The following is a 20,423-nucleotide window of genomic DNA, read 5'->3' on the forward strand; positions in this document are numbered from 1 at the left end:
GATGGGTATATGGGTGAATGGATGGGTATATGGGTGGATGGATGGGTATATGGGTGGATGGATGGGTATATGGGTGGATGGATAGGTATATGGGTGGATGGATGGGTATATGGGTGGATGGATGGGTATATGGGTGGATGGATGGGTATATGGGTGGATGGATGGGTATATGGGTGGATGGATAGGTATATGGGTGGATGGATGGGTATATGAGTGGATGGATAATGAAAGGATAAATGGATGACTGGAAAACAGATGGATAGAGAGATGGGTGGATGGGTGACATGTGGGTGGATGGATGGGTGTGGGTGGATGGATGGATGGATAAATATGTAGATGGACAATGGGTGGGTGGGTTGGAAATAAATGGATGGATGGACAGACAAAAGGATGGACAGGAAGATGCATGGAGGACAGTGCAGATGCCAATCCTGAGAAGAGAAAAGGCACGGACCCAGCCTTCCCCACTGCCCCAAAGCACAACACAGGGCACGGCCTCTCTCGTTTAATCGTCACAGCCTGCGCGTTGGTACCTGCAGCAGGGGAACCGTGGGCACCGCCTGAGGCCTGGGGCACGCCCACGTCGGGGCGGGCATGAGGCTGGAGCAGGCAGGACACTCCTGCCTGGTCCTGGAGAGAGGACCCTCGGGCCTCGGCCACAGTCGCCAGGAACTTTGGTTTGTGTTTGTGTTCGTTTCTGTCCAGGAGGAAGCTGTCCAGCGGGGACATGGCTGCTTCCCGAGGGGGCAGAGGAGCTGGGGCCGGGGATCGGCGCCCGCCACAGGGAACACCCAGGCCGCGGGGCCCCCAAGACCTGGTCCCTCCGCAGGGGCAGCATGGGCGGGGGGGAGGTGAGAGAGAAGCAGAGAGAACAGAGAGAGAAACAGGGAAAAGGCGACAGATGCAGAGAGGCAGAGGAGACAGAAATGGCACCCGCTCCTGAGAGGGTCAGTCCCGGGCCCCACCCAGGAGGAGGTGCCCAGATGAGCATGAACTGGCAGACCCGGGTCCCAGCTCTGGGCACAACAGGGGGCAAAGGCCACAGATGGGGCGAGCAGGAGGTCACGGCAGCGGCAGAGGCGCCTCAGTCCCAGGAGACCTTGACGGGCGAGAACTTCCAGAGGTCGGGCTGGCCCATGTGCAGCAGGCCGCTGAAGGGCGAGGTGCTCCACTGGAACGGGGGCACCTGGTCCCACGTGGGGCCACTGGCGGCCACCAGGCGCAAGGCCTTGGCCAGGGCCATGCTGGTCACCTGGGGGCCGGGGCAGCGCAGACGGCTGAGTGTCAGCCAGGCTGGGCGCCAAGCCAACCCAACCCAGGGCCCTGGCACCCACCCCAGCCTGGGCCACCCCCAGCCCGATTCTGACCCTGACTCCGCCCTGCCATCTGCGTCGGCCCAGCCTGCCCCCACCCGCTCCCAGCCATCGCGGTGAGCGAGCCCACCCACAGCCCGGGCCCTGGCAGACCTTGGCGTCGATGCCCCCGTGGGAGCGCTGCTGCAGCGCCCGGAACGGGTAGGAGCCGTTGGCCGGGTTGAGGTCGGAGCGCGCCGAGATGGCGTTCTCCCCGTTGGGCTGCGGCCTGCAGGCCTTGCACAGTGACAGGGGGTCGTGCAGGAAGTCGTTGTACCTGGATGGGGGGAGGGAGGGACCGGTCGTGCTGGGAAGAGGCGGGGGGGGGGGGGGGGGGGGAGACGGTGTAGGGGAGACCAAACTCCTCCTGGCAGCAGCCCCAGAAGAGTCCCTGTTTTCAATGAACTGGCCCCGCCCACTGCTGGGGTCCCTCGCCCCTCCACCTCATCACCCCGTCCTCCGTCCTCCAAGGAGAGACCCCCTCTTGTCCCACTACAGCATTTCTGGGGATGACAGTCCCAGTTACACATCGGCTTCAGTGTGCTCGGTGGATCTCTACGTCACGGACAGGGCGGCCCTGAGGAAGGGGGGACCTGCTCTGTGCCCGCGCCCAGCCCAGGGCGATCACGCAGCGGCAGGTCAGTGTCCCCGCCTGTAAGGGGAGGTCGGCGGCGGGGCGATCACGCAGCGGCAGGTCAGAGTCCCCGCCTGTAAGGGGAGGTCGGCGGCGGGACTCAGGCTGAGTGGGGCCGCACCCCTGCCTGCCGGGGCGTGCTGAGAGGATTGATTGAGTGACCGTGACTCCGGGCTCGCTGTCCCCCACGCACCTCATCAGCTGGATCATGGAGTCCATGTCGTGCACCAGCGACTGGTTCCGCCGGAAGATCTGGGCCCGAGGGCTCCTGTCGTAGGAGAACCAGTCCCCGTACTGGGCCACCAGGCCCGGCAGCCCACTGGCGTTGAACACGGACTCAAAGGACCTGCCGGGGATGAGAGCGGTCACTCGTGGCTCCCACTGACCTCGCCTGGCCGCGCCGGGAGGCGGAGGGGCGGTCAGGACAGCGACAACAACGACCTGTGTGTGCTGGGGGGCGGCCTGGCGGGGTGGCCAAGCTCAGGCTCAGGGGGCCCAAGAGACCTGCTCCCCACCCTGGCTTCATCACCACCCAGCCAGGGAGCCTTGGGAAAGTGAGGCACTCTCTCGGGGCCTCAGTTTTGCCTTCTGTGAAATGGGAACAGGAGCTGTGGCTAGCACGGTCTAAGGACCAAACGACATCACCCAGGTGATGCCCAGTGAGGTCCCGAGGGGCTGGAGGAGCAGCCAGTTAAAGGGGCCCCAGCCCGGGAGCCATGGCAGGGTCAGCGCCCGAGTCGGCTCACCCCCATCACCCTGCGGACGGGGAAGTCACACGGATGCTGACTTGAGCGCCATGCTGTACCCCACACGGCCAGGGTTTCTGGGCCAGAGAAGGGTGGGGCGGGTTTAAAGAATCACGTGGGCAGGGCCCCTGACAGCGGGGAGAGCTGAGCAAGGGGGCGGGGCAGACCCAGGAGGGCGAGGAGGGGGACACCTACGGGATGTTGTAGCTGGCCCAGTAGGTCTTCTCGTAGAGCTCCGCGGTCTTGTCGGCCACCACCACCATGCCCCTGGGCGAGAGAGGGGGAGGGCGGGGAGGGAGGGCTCCTGTGGGCTCTGCCGGCCCAGGGCCCGGCGGCCCCACTGCCCGGAGGCAGGTTACGCCCTGAATCTTGAGCCCCATCTGGGCTGCCTCCTCTGCCAGCCTCGCCCTCCTTAGACTTTCTCTCCCCACACGTGGCAGCCTCCGGGCCTCGGCCGGGAGCCCTGCCCCCGCCCAGGGCACTCACGGGATCTGCTCCAGGACGGTGAGCACCCTGCTCCCCGGGCTGGGCCCACCGGGCACGAACGCCTTGTAGTCCACGATCATCCACTGGTTGTTGTACCTGCGGGCGCAGGGGGGGCTGAACGGAGCCGGAGCCGCTGCCCAGCCTCCCCTCCCCACTGCCCCCAAGCTCTCAAGTTCCAGATTCTCTTCCGGTCCTTCCTCGGGGCCTTTCCCGGGGTGGAGAAGCCTGCAGGAGGGGGCAAATGCTTCCTCCCCGCCCCCCCGCACCCCCCCCCACGCCTGGACCTCAGGTTCCCCGTGTATAAAACAAGGGGGGGGCGCCCGGGCTGGTGTTGCTCAGTGGCTTGAGCGTCAGTTCTCATCCTGAAGGGTCTCGGGTTCAGTTCCCAGTTAAGGGCACGTGCTTGGGTTGCAGGTTCGATCCCTGGCCCTGGTCGGGGCGCGTGTGAAAGGCAATCAATCGATGAGTCTCTCTCACATCGATGTTCTCCCTCCCTCCCTCCTTTCCTCCCTCCCAGGCTCTCTAGAAAGCCATGGAAAGGTACCCTTGGGTGAGGATTCAAAAACAAAACCAGGGAGGGGACCCTCATGGGAATCTATTAAAGGGCTCTGCAGAGGGTGGGGGCATGCAGAGGGTGGGGGCATGCAGAGGGTGGGGGCATGCAGAGGGTGGGGGCATGCAGAGGGTGAGGGCATGCAGAGGGTGGGGGCACGCAGAGGGTGGGGGCACGCAGAGGGTGGGGGCACGCAGAGGGTGGGGGCACGCAGAGGGTGGGGGCATGCAGAGGGTGGGGGCACGCAGAGGGCGGGGGCATGCAGAGGGTGGGGGCATGCAGAGGGTGGGGGCATGCAGAGGGTGGGGGCATGCAGAGGGTGTGGGTATGCAGAGGGTGGGGGCATGCAGAGGGTGGGGGCATGCAGAGGGTGGGGGCATGCAGAGGGTGGGGGCATGCAGAGGGTGGGGGCACGCAGAGGGTGGGGGCATGCAGAGGGTCTGAGTATTAGGGGGGAGGTTGGACCACTTCTCGGGGGCGGGGAGGCCAACAGGCCAGAAGCCCACTCACGTGCCGCTGTTGAACTTCTTGAAGGTCTCCGCCCAGGTGTCCCCGTCCAGGGCCAGGCGGTTGGCCACGATGTTGCGCACCCACTCCATCACACAGCCCTGGGGCTGCACGTACTTCCACAGGGCCGGGTTGCTGTTGCCAATGGTGGTCTCCAGGGTCACCTGGGGAGAGCCGAGGGGGCCGGTGAAGGGCCAGCTGCCTACAGCCGGCGCACGCGGCATCGTCAGCGCTCAAGGTGACCAAGTGTCAAAACCTCCTGCTCTGGTCTAGACGCACGTTCCTCGGGGGCCGGATGGGCACTGAGGGGACTCGTGACCACGCATCAGCTTTGCCTGGACGAGCCCCTGAGGAGCCCAGGGGCCATGTCCGGGGACCCCCCCCCAGGCGGTCAACTCTCCCCCAGAGGGTAGCAGCCGTTTCCACCCTGCCCTGCAGTTTCCCGGGGGGCTGGGGGGCTTGAGCTGCTAGCCCCCAGAGGGCCGCCGTCTCCGAACTCACAGGCCTCCCGGGAAAAGGCGAGCACGGCTACTGATGGCCCTTCGTGCTGCAGGTAAACTGAGGCCCGAGGAGGCTGGAGACTTGCCCAGGGTCGTGCTGGTGGACGGTCCAAGATGCGACCCCCCCCCCCCAGCTTCCAGCTCCCCAATCAGTGCTTGTCCCCCACAGCAGGACATTCACACGCTTCTCCCCTTTTCATACAAAACCGAGAAACGGCTAAGATAGCAGCAGCCGTACACGTGGTGCGAAAAAGAGGAATCTGCGGCCGGTGCTGCTCCGTGGCTGAGCGTTGACCAATGAACTAAGAGGTCACTGGTTCAATGCCCAGTCAGGGCACATGCCCGGGTTGTGGGCTCGACCCCCAGTAGGGGGCGTGCAGGAGGCAGACAACTCGTGATGTTTCTCATCGCTGTTCCTCTCTCTCTATCCTTCTCCCTTCCTCTCTCTTTAAAAATCAATAAAAACATATTTAGCCCTGACTGGTTTGGCTCGGTGGATAGAGCGTCGGCCTGCGGACTGAAAGGGTCCCAGGTTCAATTCCAGGTCAAGGGCATGTACCTTGGTTGCGGGCACATCCCCAGTGGGGGGTGTGCAGGAGGCAGCTGATCCATGTTTCTCTCTCATCGATGTTTCTAACTCTCTATCCCTCTCCCTTCCTCTCTGTAAAAAAAATCAATAAAATATATATTTTTTTAAAAACATATTTAAAAAAAAAAAAGAATAAAAGAGGAATCTGCAAAGCAGGCCCGAGTTGCAATGCCCAGGCAGGGACGGCTCCTTCCCTCCCTCCACCCTCTTGCTCTTAGCAGCCAAAGCCATCGCCAGGGCTGAGACCAGCTCGGTCCCCAAAGCCCCGCCCCCGGGGAGGGAGGGGCAGTGCGGAGTCACTTCCCTCTCTCTCCAGCAGGGGGCTCTTAACCTGGGGCAGTTCTCAGGGAGCCTGCAGGCTTGGATGGGGAAACCAGTACCTTTTATTTCCACTAACGTCAACCTGAAATTCAGCATCTCCTCCATTGTTAACACCCCACGGAGGTCTGAGGGTACCTGAGACTCACGGACAGAAAGCACACGCTTCCCCACCAGGTGACAGGGTTGCACAGACCTCAAAATATCGTTTATGTCCCGCGTTACTTCTAAGTGACTCAGGCAGCACCTGCACCTGCACCTCGTTCTCTATCAGCATAAACATTTCAGGCTTAGATAACATTCTGATAAACGCATTCAATAGAATGTTTTGGTTTGCACACTTAAAAACATTGCTTTGGGGTGGGGTTCACAGCTCCCAGGCAGCAAAGGGGTCTGTGCACAAATCAGGTAAAGGCCCGGACCGGAGGTAAATTTCCACCTGGGACCGAGCACGGGGCTGCCCGCACCCACTGCCTGGCCCTCTCACACCTGTTTCAACTTAAGGGACTCAATCCCACGCTCCCCTCAGAAGCTAACAGAATAGAGCCCGCCCCCTCTCACCCCGAGGAAACGGGCATCTCTGAAGCCAGGTTTTTCTCCTCTGCGTGTTGCCCTGGCGATGGCAGGGCCCGCTGCCCCGGGGAGGGTGCCAGGCACAGATTTCTAAATGTGTTTGGACCCCATCCAGGAAGAGCCGGTAAAAACAACACCTCGTAAACAACATTTATTCAGAAAACCTGGCCCGGTTAGAGGGGTTTTGTGGGAAGGCGGCGTTTCAGCAAGGTCGCGCGGGAGAGGGACGGCTTCTCCTCGCCGAGATCAAGGCCGTCTCCGGAGGCCCCGAGACCGGCGATTTCTGAGGAGCTGTGTAGGCCCAGGCCGGCGGCAGGCTCAGGACGCCCAGGGGGCCCTGGGGATCTGCATTTAAGAAGCCCCACTCTGTCCAGCCAGCGTGGCTCAGTGGTTGAGCCTTGACCCATGACCCAGGAGGTCACAGTTCGAGTCCAGGTAGGGCACATCCCTGGGTTGTGGGCTCGATCCCCAGTGTGGGGCATGTAGGAGGCAGCCAACCAATGATTCCTCTCATCACTGATGTTTCTATCTCTCTCTCCCCCGCTCCCTTCCTCTCTCTCTAAAAATCAATTTTTTAAAAATATACTAAGAAAAAAAAGGCCCACCTACCCCCCTAGGGATAGGCACTAGCTTTATCAGGTGGTCACTCCATAAGGGACATAACCGTCTAACCACTATGCTGTACGCCTGAAACTAACATAATATTGTATAGCAGCTGCGACTGAGTAATCTTCTTAAAGGAAGACCCAACCAGTGGTCCCTGCCCGCCCGCCGCTGCTGCGTGAGGAGCACCGGGGAGGACGGGGTCAGGGGAGGGAGACTCACCAGCCCGCTGCTCAGCACGTAGAAGTCATCCCCGGAGAAGATGGTGCCGGGGTAGGCCGAGAAGACCAGCTTGTTGCCAGGAGCCAGGGGAGAATTCTCTGTGGGGGGACAGGGCCCGAGGGGGGGGGGTGCTGGTCAGACAAGCCCACATGGGGGGCCCGCACCCCCACCCATCCAGACTTGGGAGTGTCCCGGTGGGGAGCAGCAGGCCCCCACACCTGTCTGTTCTTTTTATTTACTTATTTAAATTCTTTATTGTTTAAAGTATTACATAAGTCTCCTTTTTCCCCAATCAACCTCTCCCCGGCCACCCCCACCCCCCCACACACACCTTTCTTTCTGCTATTTAGCAAGCCAGGCATTTGATGTGTGTGTGTGTGTGTGTGTGGGTGGGTGGGTGTGAATGCTAGTAACAAAATACATATATATATAATGACTGTTTACTAGTACCGTTTTAGCTTTCTTTCTTTTTTTTAATGTTTTTTATTGATTTTAGAGAGAGAAGACGGGAGAGGGAGAGACAGAAACATTGATGAGAGAGAACCATCAGTTGGCTGCCTCCTGCAGGCCCCCTCCTGGGGAGTGAGCTGACCCATAGACATGTGACCCCCCCCTCAAATGGTGGTTTTAAGCTTTTGTTGTTTTAAATGTGGAGGCGATTTGTTATGCAGCACTAGCTAATGAATACACCTTGTGAAATAAAAGCTTCCGAAGAAGAAATTGGCATGCTAAAAATAAGATGAGCTCTTAGAATGGCCACAGTGACCACAGTGTGCCTAAGGCCAAGGCCCACATCTCCTAGCACCGTGGTCGGCAAACCGCGGCTCTTTGGCCCCTTGAGTGTGGCTCTTCCACAAAATACCACGGCCTGGGCGAGTCTATGTTGAAGAAGTGGCGTTAGAAGAAGTTTAAGTTTAAAAAATGTGGCTCTCAAAAGAAATTTCAATCGTTGTGCTGTTGATACTTGGCTCTGTTGACTAATGAGTTTGCCGACCACTGCCCTAGAACCCTCCCCCCACCCCTGCCCGTGTGCCCACGCACAGATACGCCCACAGCCACCCACCTCGGGGGCCTTCCTGGAACTGGAACCAGTACTTCTTGATGATGCGCAGCATGTTCTGGTAGGAGTTCCAGGTGTTGTGGGCGACCAGGAGGTCGCTGTGGCCGGGCAGCAGCTTGATGAGGGCGGAGCAGGAGCCGGAGCCCAAAGTGTGCTTGGTCTTGGTCTTGTTCAGGGCCGGCTCCAGGTCCTCCAGGTCCCCGGAGATCTGCAACAGGCTGAGGGGCCCGGGGCGCCACACGGTGACGTGCCTGCTTGAGTCTATTACAGACCCATCTCACAGAGGAGGAAACTCAGCCTCGGGGGGGGGGGGGGGGGGGGGGGGGGGAGGGGGGAGGCGGGCAGGTGATCGGTCTGAGGCCATGGAGCCAGGAAGTGGCACAGCCAGTACGGAGCCAGGGCTGTCTGCCTGTGAGGTGTGCGGCCCTCTCCCCAGCCCTGTCCGCTCTGGGGGGCACTTACAGGAAGCCCAAGGGTTTGATGGCGAACTTCCCAGTCGGGAAGGCCACACTGCCTTCGTAGCTGTCCTCCAGGCCTTTCAGCTGCAGGAGGGTCAGCTGCACCTGAGGAGGGGGCAGAGGGTGAGGCCTCTCCTCCAGGCTCACACCTGCTCCTGCGGTGGCAAGGGCTCTGGGGTCCCGACAGAGCACCCGCCAGGCTCCGGCCAGCCCTCACCCACCACCTACCCCCTCCATGCCAAGCACTCTCCTGCCTTCAATTAATTCACTGTATGTCCCTGCCCTGTGCCAACTTCCAAACCACGCCCGCTGAAGAGCCCAGCTTAAAGCCACCTCCTCCAGGAAGCCTCCCAGGCTGTTCTGAGTTTAGCTACTGGCTGTGCTGCTGCCTCAGGACACCTGTCTCATGTGGCTGACTTCTCCCCATCGTCACGGTCATTGTTCTGTAACCATGGAGTATCATCACTGTGTCCCCGCGGGACCCTGAACTGTGCTGGGCATATGCCAGGTACTTCCTAAGCATCTGCAAGATGGATGGTGTGTGGGTGGGTGGATAGATGGGTGGGTGGGTGAGTGGATAGATGGGTGAATGAATGGGTGAGTGGGTAAGTGGGGGGGGGGTGGATAGATGGGTGGATGGGTGAGTGGATAGATGGGTGAATGAATGGGTGAGTGGGTAAGTGGGGGGGTGGGGCGGTGGACAGATGGGTGAATGAATGGGTGAGTGGGTAAGTGGGGGGGTGGATAGATGGGTGGATGGGTGAGTGGATAGGTGGGTGAATGAATGGGTGAGTGGGTAAGTGGGGGGGGTGGACAGATGGGTGGATGGGTGAGTGGATAGATGGGTGAATGAATGGGTGAGTGGGTAAGTGGGGGGGTGGGGGGGTGGACAGATGGGTGGATGGGTGGGTGGATAGATGGGTGAATGAATGGGTAAGTGAGGGGGTGGGGCGGTGGACAGATGGGTGGATGGGTGGGTGAATGAATGGGTGAGTGGGTAAGTGGGGGGGTGGATAGATGGGTGGATGGGTGAGTGGATAGATGGGTGAATGAATGGGTGAGTGGGTAAGTGGGGGGGTGGGGCGGTGGACAGATGGGTGGATGGGTGAGTGGATAGATGGGTGAATGAATGGGTAAGTGGGGGGGGGGTGGACAGATGGGTGGATGGGTGAGTGGATAGATGGGTGAATGAATGGGTGAGTGGGGGGGTAGGGGGGTGGATAGATGGGTGGATGGGTGAGTGGATGGGTGAATGAATAGGTGAGTGGGTAAGTGGGGGGGTGGATAGATGGGTGGATGGGTGAGTGGATAGGTGGGTGAATGAATGGGTGAGTGGGTAAGTGGGGGGGGTGGACAGATGGGTGGATGGGTGAGTGGATAGATGGGTGAATGAATGGGTAAGTGAGGGGGTGGGGCGGTGGACAGATGGGTGGATGGGTGGGTGGATAGATGGGTGAATGAATGGGTGAGTGGGTAAGTGGGGGGTGGACAGATGGGTGGATGGGTGGGTGGATAGATGGGTGAATGAATGGGTGAGTGGGTAAGTGGGGGGGTGGGGGGGTGGACAGATGGGTGGATGGGTGGGTGGATAGATGGGTGAATGAATGGGTGAGTGGGAAGTGGGGGGGGGTGAATGGGAGGGAGGAAGAGCCTGTTCTAGGGAGGGTAGGAGCAGGTGGGTGGGTGGACAGTGAGAAAGTCTACTGAGGGCCAGGTGCACAGCTGCCCAGGTGAGGGGGAGGTGCTCACAGGCACTCTCAGAGACCGCCTGTGGTGTGCGCTTCACAGTTAAACTTGAGGGGTGGCAGGGGGTCCATGAGTGAATGGCTTCGTTAATGACCTGGCCAGCGGCCCCAAGGCCCAGTGCCTACCGGGGCCTCTGGGCTAATCAGCAGCTCACCTAGCTGAGGGAGACAGCAGTCCCTGCGCCCCGACCTCCTGGGTGTTCTAGTTCTCCCCTTCCCCTTGCTCTTCTATAAAGGCTTTCTATTTTTTTTTTAATATATTTTATTGATTTTTTACAGAGAGGAAGAAAGAGGGATAGAGAGTTAGAAACATCGGTCAGCTGCCTCTTGCACACCCCCCACTGGGGACGTGCCCGCAACCAAGGTACATGCCCTTGACCGGAATCGAACCCGGGACCCTTGAGTCCACAGGCCGACGCTCTATCCACTGAGCCAAACCGGTTTCGGCTCTATAAAGGCTTTCTAATGCAATCAATCCAGCCACCTCCCGTGCATGCAAGTAAAACAGCGCGCTGACAATGACTACAGGGGCTCTTTGACGGCAGGAGGGCGGAATGGGCTGGAGAGAGAGACAGGGAGGCCGGGAGGGAGAGCTGGAGCTCCATCACGTGGATGGATGGATGGATGGATGGATGGATGGATGGAAGGACGGACGGGTGGAGACTGGACAGATGGATGAATGGCAGGTCTATTTGAGGGAGGGAGACAATGATGGCCACATCCAAGGGCTGGCCAGGAAGGGCGGGAACAGGTCCCCACAGCAGACCCACCCGCCGCCCCAGCCCACTGAGCACGCGGCCCCGCCCACCTGGTGCCAGTAGGCGGAGTCCTTGTTCAGCTCCACCTGCTTCTGCATCCACTCCAGGTTGGCTTCCAGGAAGCTCTTGAGCCGCTCGCAGTACCCGACCTCGTACTCGAAGGGGCCGCAGTAATTCACCACCGTGTTCATCCAGTGCATGTAGATGAGCTGGCGGGCAAGGCGGGCGAGGTGGGCGAGGCCAGGGCGGCGGGCTGCGCTCTTCCCTGAGGACCCCACCGGCTCCCCACTTGGGTTAAGGGTCCTCACCCAAAGCCCCGGGCGGGCGGCGGGATGGCGGCACCTCTGCTCACACTGGCTCCTCTCCCGAACGGCCCTTCTCACCCAGCCAGCGCTTACCCCCAGCAGGGCCCGACGCCCGGACCTCTCCCTCCGCTGAAACCCTTTAGCCTTCGGCGTCTGCCCTAGATTACACCCCCTGTTGGCTAGGACCCCCACTCTATATATGTGTTTAGTCGGTCAGTCAACGCAACGTGGGCCTAGTCCAGTCTGACCACCTCCCCAGACATCAGTGCCCCACACTGCCCCCAGGGGTCGGAATGAGGAGTGTGGGTTTTACAGAACCCCGCGTGCTGTCCTCCCTCCGCGCCGGGCGCTTTCCCTCTGGCCATCCCGCATCTCGTTCACCGCGTGGCTCATTCATTCTCACCAGCACCCTGCACTGTGTGCGGCACCACCCCTGGTTGCCCGGTCACCCGCGAGGGGCATCTGGGTCCCCTCGCTTTGGGGCTGCGTCGAACACCTCATGCCCATCCTCGGTCACCGCTAGGGACGAGGGCATGTGTGTTAGGCTCTACAGGTTGATGCCAGATGATTTTCCAAAGTGGGTGTCGCACAGTGTGGGGGCCAGCCCTCCCCACCTCTGATGCTGCCCGACTTCTGAACGTCAGGATGATCGCTTTCACAAAACTCGTTTAGCAAAAGCTGGGTGGCGGAAATAACTCACGGTCACGCGCCCATCCTCTGATGAGGGATAAATAACAAGCTGTGGAAGATTACTTGGCCATGAAAAGGAATGAAGGACTCACTCCTGCTACGTGTGAACCTGTAAACTGATGCTCCGTGATAGAGGCTGGTCACAAAGACCCGGACTGTAGGGTTCCGTTCACGTAAAGTGTCAAGAATAACCAAATCTGCCGAAACCGGTTTGGCTCAGTGGATAGAGCGTCGGCCTGCGGACTCAAGGGTCCCGGGTTCGATTCTGGTCAAGGGCATGTGCCTTGGTTGAGGGTACACCCCCAGTGGGGGGTGTGCAAGAGGCAGCTGATCGATGTTTCTCTCTCATCGGTGTTTCTAACTGTCTATCCCTCTCTCTTCCTCTCTGTTAAAAATCAATAAAATATATTTTAAAAAAAAATAAAAAAAAAAATAAAAAAAAAAGAATAACCAAATCCGTAGAGACAGGAAGTAGGTTAGTGGTTGCCAGGGGCCGGGGTGTGGGGGGAAAAGGAAGGTGACTGCTGATGCATGGGGCTTCTTTCTGGGGTGATAAGAATGTTCTGGAATTAGATAGTGGTGATGGCTGCACCACCTTATGAAGATACTAAAAAAAAACAAAAAACAACCCACTGAATCAGACATTTTAAAATAGTGAGTTTTACGGCCTATGAACTGTATCCCAATATGAATGACTGAATGACTGAGTGAATGGGAATGGCAGGCACCACATTTAGGGTGGGGTGCCTCCAGGGGAAGGGGAACGGGGGGAATGGGTTTGGGAGGGGGGCTTCAATAGTATCAGTGACACTGTAGGCTGTAGTTTGGGTGCTCACTTGATTGCTATGCTTGATAACATGGAATACGTCATGTGTTTTTTACATGCATTGAATGGAGCCTCGTGGGAACGTTTAAGGAATGCACGTGAGCCTGTCTCCCCGGCCAGACGGAGGCTGGGGCGGGAAGCCCACTCTGCACAGGCCTCGGCGCCCTCCGAAGCTCCCTGGGGACACGGTGGTGGGGTGTGGGGGAGGCAGGAGCCCCGGGGTCCCCATCGGGCCTTACCTCCTCGGACACGGCGGCCTCCACCACGCCCGCCGCGTAGGCCTGCAGGCTGTCATTGTAGTGGCCGTTGGTGTGCAGCTCCAGAAAGGCCCACCTGAGAGGAGGGGAGGGGACACTGGTCACACAGGGGCAGGGGCGGGGCGGCCCTCCGCTCGGCACACCGCAGTCTCCGGTGTGAAACCATCACAACACCAGCGACGAACCGCCTTCACGTGAGCATCTGTCTGTCTGTCCCTGGGCACTTGTCAGGCCAAATCCCTAAGAGAGAAAATGCTGGGTCACAGGGAACATGCATTTTTACTTTGAATGAATACTGACAAGCAGCCTCCCCCAAACACTGAAATAACCTTCATTCCCACCCCCACACCAATATCAGGTCTTCCTCTGTGCCAGGCACTGTGCTAGTCACTCGCATATCTATTAACTCTTTTTTTATTTTTTAAAAAATATATTTTATTGATTATTTACAGAGAGGGAGGGAGAGGGATAGAGAGCCAGAAACATGGACAAGAGAGAAACATCGATCAGCTACCCCCTGCACCCCCCCACTGGGGATGTGCCCGCAACCAAGGCACATGCCCCTGACCAGAATCAAACCTGGGACCCTTCAGTCCGCAGGCCGACGCTCTATCCACTGAGCCAAACCGGTTTGGGCACTATTAACTCTTTTTAAAAATATGTTTTTATTGTTTTTAGAGAGAGAGGGAGAGGGAGAGAGAAACATTGATGGGAGAGAGAAACACGGATCGGCCGCCTCCTGCATGCTCCCCACTGGGATTGAGCCTGCAACCCGGGCATGTACCCTGACCCAGAATGGAACCGGCGATTCGGTGCACCGGTCGACACTCAACCAACTGAGCCACACCGACCAGGGCTATTTTCTTAATTTTATTGGTCATTTGTAATTCCTTGGTTCATGTCCTTCACTCATTTTTCTCCATTGTGTTTTTTAAGATCTTTTCTTACGGCTGGGCGAAATTCTCGCTGTATGTATTAGCCCTTGGCTTGTCACTAATATTGAAAATAGGTTTGTGTTTTATTTTATTTTTTAAATATATTTTATTGATTTTTTTTTTTTACAGAGAGGAAGGGAGAGGGATAGAGAGCCAGAAACATCGATGAGAGAGAAACATTGATCAGCTGCCTCCTGCACACCCCCCACTGGGGACGTGCCCGCAACCAATGTATATGCCCTTGACCGGAATTGAACCTGGAACCTTTCAGTCCGCAGACCGACGCTCTATCCACTGAGCCAAACCGGTTCCGGCTAGGTTTGTGTTTTAATCGAGCTTTGCTTTTGCTTTTGCCCATAGAGGTTTCGTTTTCGTGCAGCCAAATCTATCAGCCTTCTCCTTGGTGGTTCTGGGTTCTATCCTTGCTCCAAAGACCCAAAACTCTTCACCCAGGTGACTTCTAGAACTAGGAAGAAAACATTTAAGGCAATTTCTCTTAAGGTAAGGAGGGCAACGGGAAGACGCTTATGTGACCTTGAAGAGGCCACGGGACCAGGCGGAGCCAGGCTCAGCCAGGACTGCCTCATGGGAAGGCTGCTAAAATGCCACCAGGAGCTCTAGGACAGGAATAGCTCTGCCGGAGGAGAGGAGACTGTCAATCCCAACCCCCACCCCCCAGGCGTCCAGCAAGCCAGCCTCTGAGTGCCCGCTGGGCACCAGACACGCAGGGTAGACAGGGATGAATGGCACCCAGTCCCGCCTTCAGAGAGCTAATGGGGGAGGTGCGAGTGACATGGAAACAGATGATGACAAAACCGGGTGTGGATGCAAAAGGGGCCACGTGCTAACCAACCGGACAAGCTAAGGGGAGGCTGCATGGCAACTTTGCAAACTCAAGAGACCTAAAGCGGCCACTAAGACGGCCTGAAATTACACCTTTCTCACTAAACGCAGTTTGTGGTGGGCAGTCACGTCCCAGGCAGGTCTTTTTCCCTGACAAAGGGAAAAACCTTCCCTGAGCCCGTCCCTTTTTGCGACTAAGATAACCTACCTAACAACATGCCTTTGGAATATCAAAGTAATCCCTCCCCCCAACCCCCACCCTATAACACAAGCCCCCTCATTCTTTTTTTTTTTTTAATATATTTTATTGATTTTTTACAGAGAGGAAGGGAAAGGGATAGAGAGTCAGAAACATCGATGGGAGAGAAACATCGATCAGCCGCCTCCTGCACACCCCCCACTGGGGACACGCCTGCAACCAAGGTACATGCCCTTGACCGGAATCGAACCCGGGACCCCTCAGTCCGCAGGCTGACGCTCTATCCACTGAGCTAAACCGGTTTCGGCCCCTTCATTCTTACCATCAGGCTGGTTGTTAACTGTTAACTCCCCTTTGCCCGCCTGTGTAAAAGAAGTGTGTCTATTCCAGTGGTCAGCAAACTGCGGCTCGTAAGCCACATGTGGCTCTTTGGCCCCTTGAGTGTTCTAACGCCACTTCTTCAAAATAGACTCGCCCAGGCTGAAAACCGACTTCTGCGCATGGGCCACGAAGTTTCAATCGCACTGTACGTGCGCGCCCGCATGTGGTATTTTGTGGAAGAGCCATGCGGCACAAAGAGCCGCATGTGGCTCGCGAGCCGCGGTTTGCTGACCACTGGTCTATTCCTTTTACCTTTTATCCAGTCCCCCAGGCCTCCCCGCTTGGCTTTCTCCCGCCTCCCGAATCTTCCATCAACGGATTTCATGGAACTCATTGGGTCTTCCCCTTTGACTCTGGTATAAAATAAACGGTAAAACTGCCATCTTCCAGAGCATTTTCTCAGTCCCTTGAGATCCTGCTTCCTGGCAGTTGTCAGTTTGGCTCAAATAAGCTGATAAAAATTCTTACCAGTTCGGATGTTTCTTACGTTGACAGAGCTAACTGCGGTTACATACAGAAAGGGAAAAACCTCCCACGTTCCATCCCACCTTTCCAAACTGCTGGGATTCTTACCATGAAGAGTTCATTGCTGTTATAATAATTACCAACATTTTAAAAGGTGCAGCATGGCTTCTTTCAAGCTGGGCAGGAGGAAGGATGAGTGGAAAGTGGCATTTCCGCTCCGCCGCCCCTGCCAGGCCGCAGTACCCCGAATACGGCCTTAGTCACTGCCCTGCTTCCACGGAGGGCCGCCTTTTTCCAAGGGCCACTGGGGTGATTCCGCTCAGATGGCCTTTTTTCATTTTGCCCGAGTCTTCAGAACACCCAGGTATGCAGAGACCCTCCCATCTTCCCAGAAGGCCTCGGGTGAGGGAGGTTTTGCTCACCTACCAGCTCCTTCCTGTGTGTCGTTGCCCTGGCTGATCTCTGCAGATCCTTCTATTGCCTCGGGCGCTCAGCCCTAATCAGATTCCTTCTGATCCGGGATGAGGCTGCTGCCTCCCACCACCTACAGCAAGTGTCCTACATCTCTGGTCGCAAACCTGAAATTCTGCCTCATTCGGCACCCCCCCGCCCGTCCAGCCTCAGCTCCTCGTCTGTAAAATGGGAAGGCTTGGGCGTCAGCAACTGTGCCGGCGGACAGGTTTTGAGAAACTCTACCTCAATCCCTGGGCAAAACAAAAACACCCACAAGAGAGTGTTTCTAAACTAAATGAGTCCATTAAAGGCTGCTTTTATTTTTTTTTCTCTGATCATGTCCTTTCTACTGGTTTGGTTCTTAAAATAGCTGATCTCTTATGAGATAAAATTGACAGAGGTAAGTAAGTATTGTTCTGTTTTGTTTTTAATGTGCTTGCCTGACAAAAAATTAAAAGTTGGCAGCATGGGATCTGTGAAGCCAATCTTTTTCCACACTGATTTTTTTAAAATATATTTTTATTGATTTCAGAGAGGAGAGGGAGAGAGAGAGAAACATCAATGCTGAGAGAATCATTGATCGGCTGCCTCCTCCAGGCACCACACTGGGGATCGAGCCCACAACCCACGCATGTGCCCTGACTGGGAATCGAACCATGACTTCCTGGTTCATAAGTGGATGCTCAACCACTGAGCCACACCGGCTGGGCCACACTGATTTTATGTCAGGGGTGGCTAGCGCCTCTGAGAAGCCACAGTTGGGCAAATTCAGACCTTTTGTGTGAGATGGGCAGGGGGTCACCACCTGCTTCAGTGTACAGCATTCCTGGGATGCCCTCACCAGGTAGGGTGCCCACCTTATCTGTGGCTGTCACCCCTTTCTCATTCTTGAATGCATATGTTTATCTTGCATCACTTTTTATTTTTTTTAATATATTTTATTAATTTTTTACAGAGAGGAAGGGAGAGGTATAGAGAGTTAGAAACATCGATGAGAGAGAAACATAGATCAGCTGGCTCCTGCACACCTCGCACTGGGGATGTGCCCACAACCAAGGTACATGGCCTTGACTGGAATCGAGCCCGGGACCCTTCAGTCCACAGGCCGACGCTCTATCCACTGAACCAAACCGGTTAGAGCTCTTGCATCACTTTTTAGAGAAGTAGTGGGTTGTGTTTATCCATTTGGCTGGGCTGGGTTTCTGGGTGTTGGCTGGTGGATTGGGGTTGTCTGCGGGCTTCCCAATAGGCTAATTCCCTCATATGGATCTTCATTTCCTCTCCTAACTGGAAGGTGACGTATGCAAAGAGCTGGTGGGGGGTCAGATCAGGGAAGGAGGAGAGGGAAAGCTGGAGGGTTCGGCCTCCGCAGGACCAAGGCCAGAGCTGGGCTGGTGCAGGCTCCAACTCTGGGGGCATGTCTGACCCCAAACACCCAATCCTAAAGGTTCCCATGCTGTGTGGGGATTATTGGTCCAAAGTCAGATACAGCGCAACTGGGAGAGATTATGAGGGAAGAGGATGTGGAGTGCATCCCCGGATCCCCAGTGGTGAAATCTGGGGTCTAGAGAAAAGGAGGGATTCCCCCTAACCCTTCCCCTCCCCATCCTGGCCTCACCTCTGTGCCGCCTCCTCTAGCTGGCATCCAGGCAGAGATGTTCGGGCTCTCTTGGCTCTGCTAAGCAGGGCCCAAAACATGTGTGAGTCAGCAGTGACCACAGCCACAGAGCCACGGAGCTCTGGTTCCCTCCCTAGACGCCAGCCAACCCCGTGGCCTCCTCTTCCCAGGAGCCTCCCCAGATTAGCTCTACCCAGCTCCTGTGTCTACAGCAAACCCCACCCCTCCCAATGTTTTCTTCTATCTGATACCCTCCCAAGTGCCACAAAGCACCAAAACGAGGGTGTCCTGTGTCTCCCCAACATCTGCAGGAATTAATGCACGCCAGCAAAATGGATGTGGGCAGCAGCGGCCATGCCTGCGGGAGACGGCAATGTAGTGTAAGCACTGGGATGAGGCCAGGATGGGGTGGAGAGCGGAGTTTCCCAAGATCCCCAGAAAAGCCTGGATCCAGGGCCAGGGCCCTGCGGACAAGGTTTGAGGCAGACTTTCCCCAATCCCACTGACTCGGTTTCCCTTTTGGCACTGTCTCCCCCACTGAATGGGGACCCATTCCACACCTGCTCAGCTCCGTATCCTCAAGGCCAAGCACACCAGGTGAGTGAGTGAGCGATTGAATGAATGAATGAATGAATGGGCCCAAGCCCCGGTATAAGGCCTGAGAGGGGCACCACCCAACCTCCCAGCCGGAGCACATCCTCAGACCCTGGGCCAAGAAGGGGAAATGGGAGGCCAGACAGGCAGAGGAATCGGGTGAGAGTCACGCAACAGAAGGACAGTCCCGGCGAGAAGGACGGTGATCACGAATGCCCAGGACGGAGCAGCTGGCTCCATACTAAGTCTCTGGCCACGAGAGTTTCCCCTGGATCGGGAGAGGAGAAACGGAGGAGCGGAGCCCAGGCCACGGCAGCATCTGGGTCTGTGGGAATTTCGGGAGCCTCTGTTTCCTGACCCGCTAAGCCAGGCTCTGTCCTGCGGCCTTGGTTCTGGAACAGCAGCGAGGGGCTGGCACCCGTGGGGCCAGTTACAACCAAGAAAGTGAAAATTAGTTTCCTGGCGAGCTCACCACCCGCAGGCCCAGGAGGTGGGGAAGTGAAGTGTGGACAAGGGGAAGTTGTGTTACCACCAGCCACGGACCCTTCCAGATGGAGGCACAGTGGCCCTGACGACAAGGACCCGGTCTCTAGAGGGCAGAGGGCAGTCACCCCAGGCTACGGTTGGGGGTTGCTGCCTCAGCTCCCACCCAGCCAGGGATGCTGCCTCAGCTCCCAACCAGCCAGGGCCCTGGTCCAGAGGGCGGTGCTATATCCTCGGAAGCGGGACACTGACCCCAGGGAGACAAGGGCACTGTCATCGGCCAAAGGCTGGTCCTGGGGACAGGCCAGGCCCTGCGCCCAGTCACCGCTCCTCCCCCCACACCCCGCATTTCCCCGCTTGTTCCGAGCGGAGTCGGGTCTACCCTTACCCGGTCTCATGAATGGCGTTGGTGAGATTGGCCCAGGCCACGAAGTCGGGCTGGCGGCCATCCACCAGCTGCAGCTGGCCCGTCCTGGCGTCCAGGACCACCGAGCGGCTGCGGGAGGCGGGGGGCACCGGCCCGTATGGTCCCCAGTGGTCCCTCGGGGTCGAGATCGCGCCCGTCAAGCCGCTCAGAAACAGCCCGGCCAGCAGGGCCAGCACCCGGGCCAGCGCCGGCGCCCGCGACAACGCCGGGGTCAGGCGGCCGCCGGGGGAGCGGTACGGCGGGGCCACCATCGCCACGCGGAGCCGCACGCAGCCCGCTCACGTGACAGCTCCCCGTCACCGGGGCGGAGGGACAGCAGGCCGGAGAGGGGAGGGGCTTGGGCCCAGCTCTTCCGGGATGGGCGGGGCCCGGAGTGGGACGGAGGGGCGGGGCCTATCTTAAAGAGCCCAGCACCCCTGTCCACCTACGAAAACCCTGCCTAGCACACGTCCCCCCAACTTTTTATTTTTCAAAATTTCAAACCTCGAGCAAAGTTGCAAGAAGGGGAGTAAATACCCATATGCCTAACACCGATTGCTAATATTTTCTTACATTTAATCAATTTCTCTTGATATGTGTAGAGGGTGTCCCCCAAAAATGTATACACACTTTAACTCACTTAATTTTGAAAATGTATGTTAATAAACACTGACTTTATAATGATTCAAAATGTGTATACATTTTTCGGGGACACCCTGTATATGTTTTGCTCAACCATTTCAGAGTTAATTGAAGGCATCATGACATGTCAATCCTAAATGCAGGAGATGTACAGTATCTCAATAAGAAAAAAGACATCATCCTAGTAACCACAATCTACCACTGTAATAGTCAGGAGATTTA

At 57.3% G+C, this 20,423-nt stretch overlaps 1 protein-coding gene across 1 annotated transcript; it reads right to left on the reverse strand.

Moving 5' to 3' along the window:
• Window positions 1-490: 490 nt before the first annotated feature.
• PLBD2 (phospholipase B domain containing 2) lies at window positions 491-19,892 on the reverse strand. The gene is made up of 12 exons (XM_054712514.1): window positions 19,542-19,892; window positions 13,165-13,258; window positions 11,155-11,313; window positions 8,606-8,706; window positions 8,147-8,361; window positions 7,084-7,181; window positions 4,282-4,442; window positions 3,219-3,314; window positions 2,928-2,999; window positions 2,180-2,332; window positions 1,467-1,629; window positions 491-1,252 (listed from the first exon to the last, which is right to left on the reverse strand). The coding sequence occupies exons 1-12, from the start codon at window positions 19,829-19,831 to the stop codon at window positions 1,085-1,087; spliced, it is 1,770 nt and encodes a 589-aa protein (XP_054568489.1). The 5' UTR covers window positions 19,832-19,892; the 3' UTR covers window positions 491-1,084.
• Between the last annotated feature and the right edge of the window lie 531 nt (window positions 19,893-20,423).

This window comes from Eptesicus fuscus, chromosome 23 (genome assembly GCF_027574615.1).
Source record: "Eptesicus fuscus isolate TK198812 chromosome 23, DD_ASM_mEF_20220401, whole genome shotgun sequence".
Classification (NCBI taxonomy): Eukaryota; Metazoa; Chordata; class Mammalia; order Chiroptera; family Vespertilionidae; genus Eptesicus; species Eptesicus fuscus.